This window comes from Anomaloglossus baeobatrachus, chromosome 5, assembly GCF_048569485.1.
Source record: "Anomaloglossus baeobatrachus isolate aAnoBae1 chromosome 5, aAnoBae1.hap1, whole genome shotgun sequence".
NCBI classification, from domain to species: Eukaryota; Metazoa; Chordata; class Amphibia; order Anura; family Aromobatidae; genus Anomaloglossus; species Anomaloglossus baeobatrachus.
Genome location: NC_134357.1, coordinates 409780947 through 409792171, shown reverse-complemented (window position 1 = coordinate 409792171; position 11225 = coordinate 409780947). Strand labels below are relative to the sequence as shown.

The window sequence follows — 11225 nt, the reverse complement described above, 5'->3', positions numbered from 1 at the left end:
CTCTCGGTCACAGCCATAATAAAAACATCAGCTTGTCTATTAATATTCCTTCGGCTCTTATTTCTTCTAAATCTTTCTTGTCCTTGGTCGCGTTCCACCGCCAGCAGCCAAACTGGTCCCCGGCCTAGTTGTGCCAGTCCTGGGTATTAATGAGATCCAGGGGCTGGGATAGGGATGAAGGCTGTTGGCACCAGATGGAAAACTCTACACAGCTGCTCCCTCTGCTTTTATGTGTGGTGGGTGAAGTCTGCGGAGGGCCCGATTCTCCAACTTTGAAGCCGCAGTTATGCAAATAGTACAATTCAGAGCCAAGCTGGAGCCTGGCGTCTCCGCATTGTAATATTCATCAGATCTTTTATTAAAGGGGATAGGCTGGAGACTTGCTATAGATGGGCACTGCTTGGGCATCTGGGAATGGAGGATCTGCTCCACAATAGTTAACCCAAGCAGAAGGAAAAGGCAAAGAGACGCGTTCCCATCTCACATTTAATACTCCCACTCGCTCAGCTTAAAATTTCAGCCTGTCATTAATAAAATAGTTTCACATATCAGAAAATAGAAAAGAAAAAAAAAATAAACCTAAAAAATGAAACATACATATATTTCTATAGACAAACAGTGAGTGAGGTCTGAATACGTCATTTGAAGGCTCCTGTAAAAAGGGTATCAGTGGGATGGCTTTTTGGGTCCTTTGCCAAATTTGGCATCGAGTCCTAGACCTGTGGAAAACAAAACAGAGCGGTGAGCGTGGCAGGAAGAGAGTGGGCACAGCGCGCAAGCTATACTGTCATATAGTATGAGTGTGTGCTGGCGGCTCATTGTGGGCTGGTGTGTGCCAAGTCCGGCTGACAACGCATGCCTAACCCCCCACCACCTCCTCTCCACATTACTAAGCAGCAGCATGATGAGGACGGAGCATTGCCGGTGTTAAGTCACCAGGGTCAGGTCAAACATTGGCACCGCTCAGCAGCTGGCTCAGCATCACAGCTTCCAGCAGATCATGGTGGGGGGGCAGAGGAACGATAATTATCTAATACTGCATACAAAAAAGCTACAGCCTGTAATGCCTGTCATATATAGGAAAATGACTGGAGTCCAGGGATTAAAGGGACCAGGATACTAAACTCTGCACATGTCTTTTTGCCCTGCAATCTTCTGACAGTACCTGCTTATTCAGTATCTCCTCAGAACTTATTCTGGTGATTTGCATTTAATTACTGCATTTGCATAATAATAGAAATAATAAATAAATAATAATAGTAATAATATTAAGATGGTCTGCTGAATTGTCTCTCAATTAAAGGGTTATTCACAATTCCAAGATCCTGTCCCAATATGTAGTAGGAATAATAATAATAATAATAATTAATAATATTAATTATTCATAATAATAATTATTAATAGCAAATCCCTCCAATTAGAAATGTAGTATAGTCATCCTGATATAGCCATGTCACTTACCTCATGTGCAGGGCATTGCAGCTTAGGTATCCATGGTTACAACCACTCAGTGACAGTTGCTTGTGGTCGTAACCATGGACACCGAAGCTGCAATGTCCTGCACATGAGGTAAAAGACATGGTTACATCAGAACTATACTACATTTCTAATTAGAGGTATTTGGTTAGATTAAAACACCTATTACGTATTGGGATAGTATATAGGAGATGGAAATACCCCCTTAAGCTAGTGTCTTACTGACCATTTCAGTTAACCAGTTAGATTCAGAAAGCTGCTCTATGCTATAATTACAAGAATGACCGATCTATAATGATTTTAAAGATGAAGATATCCTTTAACTGGTGTTATTTCTGATATGGAATTTCCAGATATCAAGACACAAGTTCCTGCAATATCAGGGCAGCGTCCTGATCCATACGTTAAAATAAACCATCACAAATCAGCATGAAGTCATTCATCGATCCGCTAGAAATTTGCAGTTCCCCTGCTCTACACTGCCACCTAGTGTCGGCAGATGAAATTGCAGATAAGATTCTGTAATCTCTAGGCTGGGGTCACATATGTGGCACTCATGAGTGAACATTGCTTGGCGTCTTTCAGACACTCTTTATGTAGAATCATATGGACCTGGAAAGTTCCTAGTATGGTACAAAGACGCACAGACCCCAGTTCACTGAATAAATGCTAATTTGGGGGGCCATTAGATTGTATCGGCCAGGGTCTCTATGTTGCCTGTTATAGACCAGTGCAGCGGCATTACATAAAATAATTGCTTTACATGGGATTCCTATGGGTGATAGATAAACGTATGGCATCGGATAACATGATCTAATAACAAGGTACACGTTGGCCATATTCTCGATGCTTCCATTTAAAAGAGTTATCCCAAGTTTGGAAGTCCCTTGTCCATAAGGATAGGAGGTCATCTTTCTGATTGATGGGGTCCAAACCATGGGACCTTCACCCATTCTGAGATCAGGGCTCTGAAGACCCCCCACTCCATTTATTTCTAATGGGTGTGCCGGAGACGAGCCAAATGCAGAGCTCGGGTGCCTCTAGTGGTATAGAGAGGTGTGCAAGCTCGACCTCTGCTCTATTCACACTGTGCACCCAGAATCAATGGGGTTCCCGCGTTCAGACTCTCAGCGATAGGGAAGTTAGCACCTGTCCATGAGACGACATCCTAAGGGCAAAAGTGTGAAAGTAGCCTTAGTTTTGGACACTTTGCCTGTTAAGCCTGCTCCCACTTTCAGGATTCTGCTACTCACCTAAAAAGACCAACATGGTGCCAACCCACTGCAAGCCACTGATCGGATTAGAAAACAGAATTACAGAGGCCAAGATGGTGAAGAACTTCCGGGTGGTGGTGATGATGGAGCAGGTGAGCGGACCAAAGTAAACCACGGTCATGAAGATGAAGGTCTAGAGGAAAAAGTAAAGAAGACCACAACGATGTAGTGCCATTCTGGTACACAGGCTGTATGTGGGGGTCGCAGCTCCCTCATATGAAGGTGAATAGGGTTGAGCTGTAATACCAGACACAGCCTTCAGGGGCAAGAGTGGAGCCGATTCTGGAGAAAAGAAAACCCTTTGATCTATTTCTGAACAACCCCTTCAACGAGCAGTGTTTGCGCACGACATGGAAACTAGTCATGGGGTTTGGTGTCGATAGCAAGGTTACATATGAACACTACAATATTCCCCCCCCCCCCCAAGCATCTTTCTTTGAGTAAAGGAGACATGGTGGTGGGGCGTTTGACGGGAAAGATGCTGGATCACAAGACGACTCCCTAGATTTCGATGGCACAATACACTTACCTGTCCTAAGGCGCTGGTCAAGCTGAAGAGCAGAATGTTGTAGATGATACTTGGGTACCGTTCAGTGAAGCTTATGAATTCCCATACTTCTCCTGTAAATATAATTCCTGTGGTGGAGAAACACCAGTTATGGTCTGGATTTACAGTAATATTCTTACACTGTCATGGATCACCTCGCTACTGCCTACAAGATACGGCACAGGGCAGGAGAATAAGGATAAGGCAGTGATGGCCAACCTGCAGCTCAACATCTGCGGATAACCCAACTCACAGCATATACTGGGAACGCAACGTCTGGAGAGCCGCAGCATGGAGCTCCAGGATCAGGTACAGCAGGTCACAAAGCATTTCATAAAAAGGGAAATTCCTGGCAAGTTACGCAATTCCACAGATGGGCTTCCAAATACACACGGCACTGTTGCTTTGCACCACTCGGGTCATGGGATCAACTCCCACCAAGGAGAACATCTACAAGCAGTTTGTATGCTCTCCTTGTGTTTGCATGGGTTTCCTCCCACACTCTGAAGACATACTGATAGGGAATTTAGATTGTGAGCCCCAATGGGGACAGTGATGATGGGATTTGTAAAGCACTGAGGAATTAATGGAGCTATATAGCGGAGTAAAATGAATAAGAAATAGAGACTATGTAGAGAAATGGGGTGAGCACTTGCGCCACCTTCTGGCCGCATATGTTACCTGTCTATACCTAGAAAGTGTAAAAATACATCTTGTTTGTTCGCATTGGAAGGTAGATTAATGTTATACAGCAAGTATAACTGTGAAGACATTATATATATATATATATATATATATATATATATATATATATATATATATATATATATATATATATATATATATATATACACACATACATATATATATATATACATATATATATATACACACATATATATATATATACACATATGAAGGGAATTTTGTTACTTACCGTAAATTCCTTTTCTTCTAGCTCTTATTGGGAGACCCAGACGATTGGGGTATAGCTACTGCCCTCTGGAGGCCACACAAAGCACTACATTAAAAGTGCAAGGCCCCTCCCCCTCTGGCTATACCCCCCCCCGTGGTATCACGGGTTCTCCAGTTTTAGTGCCAAAGCAAGAAGGAGGAAGCCAATAACTGGTTTAAACAAATTAACTCCGAATAACATCGGAGAACTGAAAAACCGTTCAACATGAACAACATGTGTACCCGCAAACAACAAAAAAACATCCCGAAGGACAACAGGGCGGGTGCTGGGTCTCCCAATAAGAGCTAGAAGAAAAGGAATTTACGGTAAGTAACAAAATTCCCTTCTTCTTCAGCGCTCTATTGGGAGACCCAGACGATTGGGACGTCCAAAAGCTGTCCCTGGGTGGGTAAAGAAATACCTCATGTTAGAGCTGCAAAACAGCCCTCCCCTACGGGGGTGTCACTGCCGCCTGCAGGACTCTTCCACCTAAGCTGGCATCCGCCGAAGCATAGGTATGCACCTGATAATGCTTGGTGAAAGTGTGCAGACTGGACCAGGTAGCTGCCTGGCACACCTGTTGAGCCGAAGCCTGCTGACGTAATGCCCAGGACGCACCCACGGCTCTGGTTGAGTGGGCTTTTAGCCCTGAAGGAACCGGAAGCCCCGCAGAACGGTAGGCCTCTAGAATTGGTTCTTTGATCCATCGAGCCAGGGTGGCTTTAGAAGCCTGCAACCCCTTGCGCGGACCAGCGACAAGGACAAAAAGTGCATCGGCACGGCGCATGGGCGCCGTGCGGGAAATGTAGATTCTGAGTGCTCTCACCAGATCTAGCAAACGTAAGTCCTTTTCATACCGGTGAACCGGATGAGGACAAAAAGAAGGCAAGGATATATCCTGATTAAGATGAAAAGAGGATACGACCTTAGGGAGAAACTCCGGAATAGGGCGCAGCACTACCTTGTCCTGGTGGAACACCAGGAAGGGAGCCTTGGATGACAGAGCTGCCAGCTCAGACACTCGCCGAAGCGATGTGATCGCAACAAGAAACGCCACTTTCTGTGACAGCCGAGAAAAGGAAACTTCCTTCAGAGGCTCGAAGGGCGGCTTCTGGAGAGCAACTAGTACCCTGTTCAGATCCCATGGATCTAACGGCCGCTTGTACGGGGGCACAATATGACAGACCCCCTGCAGGAACGTGCGCACCTTAGAAAGACGTGCTAGACGCTTCTGAAAAAACACGGATAGTGCCGAAACTTGCCCTTTAAGGGAGCTGAGCGACAAGCCCTTTTCTAACCCCGATTGCAGGAAGGAAAGAAACTTGGGCAATGCAAATGGCCAGGGAGACACTCCCTGAGCAGAGCACCAGGATAAGAAAATCTTCCACGTTCTGTGGTAGATCTTAGCCGAATTCGACTTTCTAGCTTGTCTCATTGTGGCAACGACTCCTTGAGATAATCCTGCAGATGCTAGGATCCAGGACTCAATGGCCACACAGTCAGGTTCAGGGCCGCAGAATTCTGATGGAAAAACGGCCCTTGGGACAGTAAGTCTGGTCGGTCTGGCAGTGACCACGGTCGACCGATCGTGAGATGCCACAGATCCGGATACCACGACCTCCTCGGCCAGTCTGGAGCGACGAGTATGATGCGGCTGCACTCGGATCTGATCTTGCGTAGCACTCTGGGCCAGAGGCGGAAACACGTATGGGAGCTGAAACTGCGACCAATCTTGAACCAAGGCGTCTGCCGCCAGAGCTCTTTGATCGCGCGACCTCGCCATGAATGCCGGGACCTTGTTGTTGTGCCGGGATGCCATTAGGTCGACGTCCGGCACTCCCCAGCGGCGACAGATTTCCTGAAACACGTCCGGGTGAAGGGACCATTCCCCTGCGTCCATGCCCTGGCGACTGAGGAAGTCTGCTTCCCAGTTTTCTACGCCTGGGATGTGAACCGCGGATATGGTGGATGCTCTGTCCTCCACCCACATTAGAATGCGCCGGACTTCTTGGAAGGCTTGCCGACTGCGCGTCCCTCCTTGGTGGTTGATGTATGCCACCGCTGTGGAGTTGTCCGATTGGATTCGGATCTGCTTTCCTTCCAGCCACTGTTGGAAGGCCAGTAGAGCAAGATACACTGCTCTGATCTCCAGAACATTGATCTGAAGGGTGGACTCCTGCGGAGTCCACGTCCCCTGAGCCCTGTGGTGGAGAAATACTGCTCCCCACCCTGACAGACTCGCATCTGTCGTGACTACTGCCCAGGATGGGGGCAGGAAGGATCTTCCCTGAGACAATGAGGTGGGAAGGAGCCACCATTGTAGGGAGTCCTTGGCCGTCTGGGAAAGCGAGACTTTCCTGTCCAGGGACGTTGACTTCCCGTCCCATTGGCGGAGAATGTCCCATTGAAGTGGGCGCAGATGAAACTGCGCAAAGGGAACTGCTTCCATGGCTGCCACCATCTTCCCTAGGAAATGCATGAGGCGCCGCAAGGGATGCAACTGGCCCTGCAGAAGAGATTGCACCCCTGTCTGTAGTGACCGCTGCTTGTTCAGCGGAAGCTTCACTATCGCTGCTAGAGTATGAAACTCCATGCCAAGATACGTTAGTGATTGAGTCGGTGATAGGATCGACTTTGGAAAGTTGATGATCCATCCGAAAGACTGTAGGGTCTCCAGCGTAGCATTCAGGCTGTGCTGACATGCCTCTTGAGAGGGAGCTTTGACCAATAAATCGTCTAGGTAAGGGATCACCGAGTGTCCCTGAGAGTGCAAGACTGCTACCACCGCCGCCATGACCTTGGTGAAGACCCGTGGGGCTGTCGCCAGACCAAATGGCAGAGCTACGAACTGAAAATGGTCGTCTCCTATCACAAAACGTAGAAAACGTTGATGTTCTGTAGCAATTGGCACGTGGAGATAAGCATCTTTGATGTCTATTGAGGCAAGGAAGTCTCCTCTGGACATTGAGGCAATGACGCTTGGGATAAAGGAAACGAAACGTCTCCTGCTCCGCAGCCGCCTCTTCTGCTGAAGGGGCTGGGGGAGAAATATCCAACAGCCTATTGATGGCTGAGATAAGGTCGTTTACCATGGCATCCCCATCAGGGGTATCCAGGTTGAGAGGGGTTCCAGGAATGGATTCCTGATCACTCTCATCAGACACATCACAGGGAGACTGATTGCGCTGAGACCCTGAGCAGTGTGATGACGTCGAGGGTCTTTCCCAGCGAGCTCGCTTAGGGTGTCTGGGGCTATCATCTGAGTCATAATCCTCGGCCTGTGAAGCCGGGGACCCCCCTGTGGGCTGGATTAATTCCAAGTGAGGGGGACCTGAGGGCAGAGGCCTCGCCGTGCCCAAAGACTGAGCCCCATGCATAGATTGCAAGGTTTCAAGGATTTTTGCCATAGACACAGACATATTATCAGCAAAAACTGCAAAGTCTGTCCCTGTCACCGGGGCAGAACTTACAAGCGTCTCAGCCTGGGTCACTACCTCTCCTGACTCCGGCTGGCGAAGCAGCACCGGGTCGGAGCATTGCACACAATGGGGGTCATCGGAGCCTGCTGGTAGATTAGCCCCACATGCAGCACACGCAGTATACACAGCCCTAGCCTTGGCAGCCTTGCGTTTTGAGGATGGCATGTTGTTGCTTCCACAGAGGGATCTGGGAGATGCAGCCAGAAGCGACCTCACAGTGCAAGAAATACAATATCTCTATATCCTACACAGTACACCGATACACCGTGAGGCACTAGAGGGACCAGCACAGAAAAATCGCTTACCGCCCGCTTAAAAAGCGGGTGTGTGGTCGCCAGATAGCCCCTAGTCCAGGTCTCCCAGAGCCTTGCGTCCTTCCTCCAGCCAGACTGCATGTAATGGCTGCCGGCGTCCTGAGAGAGAAGGGGGGCGGGCCCTGGGCGTTCCTGGCTAAGAGCTGGAAGCCTGCTTCCCTCTGTGCCTAGTGTGAGGGCTGGAGCATGTAAATCAGGCTCCAGCCCTCGTCGCTGCTAGCGAACAGCGTCTCTCCCCTACCCTGAATGACAGGGTGGGGGCGGGAACGAATCGGAGCTGCCGGCGTCCTAGGCCCAAAAAGCCGGGGACTCAATTTATAACCGCCGCCGCCGTAAAAGCGCGGACGGCGGATCCCCGGCGCACCACAAGTCACAGCAGCGCCGCCCGGTCCAGAGGGGGTCGGCGCTGCGTTCCCATACACAAAAAATCCCCCAGTAATCTGTAGGGACACTAACTCCAACGTTGCGGTCCCCGGCGCACTACAACACCCAGCCAGCCCGGAGTGTGTCTGTGCCTGCCGGGGACACAGAGTACCTGTATGATGCAGGGCCTGTCCCTGATCGTACTCCTGCTCCGTCTCCATCAGGTTCTAATGGGTCTGTGGATGGAGCCCGGCGTCAGAGCTGAGAGGCCGGCAGGATCCCACTTCCACAGAGCCCTACCAGGGGATGTGGAAGGAAAACAGCATGTCAGGCTCCAGCCCTGTACCAGCAATAGGTACCTCAACCTTACAACACCATCCAGGGGTGAGAAGGGAGCATGCTGGGGACACTATATGTGTCCTCTTTTCTTCCATCCGAAATAGTCAGCAGCTACTGCTGACTAAAATCTGTGGAGCTATGCATGGAATGTCTGACCTCCTTCGCACACAAAGCTAAAACTGGAGAACCCGTGATACCACGGGGGGGGGGTATAGCCAGAGGGGGAGGGGCCTTGCACTTTTAATGTAGTGCTTTGTGTGGCCTCCAGAGGGCAGTAGCTATACCCCAATCGTCTGGGTCTCCCAATAGAGCGCTGAAGAAATACATATATATATACATATATACATATATACATATATACATATATATACATATACACACACACACACACACACACACACACACACACACACGTAGTATTCAACCCCCTGCAGATTTAGCAGGTTTGATAAGATGCAAATAAGTTAGAGCCTGCAAACTTCAAACAAGAGCAGGATTTATTAACAGATGCATAAATCTTACAAACCAACAAGTTATGTTGCTCAGTTAAATTTTAATAAATTTTCAACATAAAAGTGTGGGTCAATTATTATTCAACCCCTAGGTTTAATATTTTGTGGAATAACCCTTGTTTGCAATTACAGTTAATAATCGTCTTTTATAAGACCTGATCAGGCCGGCACAGGTCTCTGGAGTTATCTTGGCCCACTCCTCCATACAGATCTTCTCCAAGTTATCTAGGTTCTTTGGGTGTCTCATGTGGACTTTAATCTTGAGCTCCTTCCACAAGTTTTCAATTGGGTTAAGGTCAGGAGACTGACTAGGCCACTGCAACACCTTGATTTTTTTCCCTCTTGAACCAGGCCTTGGTTTTCTTGGCTGTGTGCTTTGGGTCGTTGTCTTGTTGGAAGATGAAATGACGACCCATCTTAAGATCCTTGATGGAGGAGTGGAGGTTCTTGGCCAAAATCTCCAGGTAGGCCGTGCTAGCCATCTTCCCATGGATGCGGACCAGATGGCCAGGCCCCTTGGCTGAGAAACAGCCCCACAGCATGATGCTGCCACCACCATGCTTGACTGTAGGGATGGTATTCTTGGGGTCGTATGCAGTGCCATCCAGTCTCCAAACGTCACGTGTGTGGTTGGCACCAAAGATCTCGATCTTGGTCTCATCAGACCAGAGAACCTTGAACCAGTCTGTCTCAGAGTCCTCCAAGTGATCATGAGCAAACTGTAGACGAGCCTTGACATGACGCTTTGAAAGTAAAGGTGCCTTATGGGCTCGTCTGGAACGGAGACCATTGCGGTGGAGTACGTTACTTATGGCATTGACTGAAATCAATGTCCCCACTGCCATGAGATCTTCCCGGAGCTCCTTCCCTGTTGTCCTTGGGTTAGCCTTGACTCTTCGGACAAGCCTGGCCTCGGCACGGGTGGAAACTTTCAAAGGCTGTCCAGGCCGTGGAAGGCTAACAGTAGTTCCATAAGCCTTCCACTTCCGGATGATGCTCCCAGCAGTGGAGACAGGTAGGCCCAACTCCTTGGAAAGGGTTTTGTACCCCTTGCCAGCCTTGTGACCCTCCACGATCTTGTCTCTGATGGCCTTGGAATGCTCCTTTGTCTTTCCCATGTTGACCAAGTATGAGTGCTGTTCACAAGTTTGGGGAGGGTCTTAATTAGTCAGAAAAGGCTGGAAAAAGAGATAATTAATCCAAACATGTGAAGCTCATTGTTCTTTGTGCCTGAAATACTTCTTAATACTTTAGGGGAACCAAACAGAATTCTGGTGGTTTGAGGGGTTGAATAATAAATGACCCTCTGAATAAACTTTTCACAATTTAAAAAAAATAAATAAAAAAAGAAATAACATTCTTTTTTGCTGCAGTGCATTTCACACTTCCAGGCTGATCTACAGTCCAAATGTCACAATGCCAAGTTAATTCCGAATGTGTAAACCTGCTAAATCTGCAGGGGGTTGAATACTACTTGTAGGCATAATATATATATATATATATATATATATATATATATATATATATATATATATATATATATATATATATATATATATATATATATATATATATATATATATATATATATATATATATATATATATATATATATATATATATATATATATACACACACACACACACACACAAAAAAAAAAAAAAACACGCTGGCTACCACAAAAATACAGCAGGGATGATACATCCCAAATGCCTAAATAAAGAGGTAAAATATGTTTGTCGGTCTTATTCAATAGTGCCATTCTTGTCTACAGGAGGTGTGTGGTATTGCAGCTTAGCCCTTGCTCATAAGGATGCATCTACCCTTCACTATACATGGTGGATACAGCTCGCGCACCAGTGCTTTCCATCTAAAAAGTGACAATTGTGAATCAAAGTAGAGGGTCACACATTTCCCTTTTCCAGTAACATCTATGGGAGTTATGAGCTAAGTGCTACTTCCACT

At 47.4% G+C, this 11225-nt stretch overlaps 1 protein-coding gene across 3 annotated transcripts in view; it reads right to left on the bottom strand.

Moving 5' to 3' along the window:
• Positions 1 to 472: 472 nt before the first annotated feature.
• The window catches only part of SLC35B1 (solute carrier family 35 member B1), an 81502-nt gene continuing 70749 nt past the window's right edge, over positions 473 to 11225 (bottom strand). For all 3 annotated transcript variants that reach the window (XM_075350227.1, XM_075350230.1, XM_075350228.1), the window contains exons 8-10: positions 3280 to 3386; positions 2730 to 2883; positions 473 to 719 (exon numbers count right to left, since the gene is read on the bottom strand). In XM_075350227.1, coding sequence (XP_075206342.1) covers positions 667 to 719; positions 2730 to 2883; positions 3280 to 3386 — 314 coding nt within the window. In that variant the 3' untranslated portion in view covers positions 473 to 666. The remainder of the gene's footprint in view (positions 720 to 2729; positions 2884 to 3279; positions 3387 to 11225) is intronic.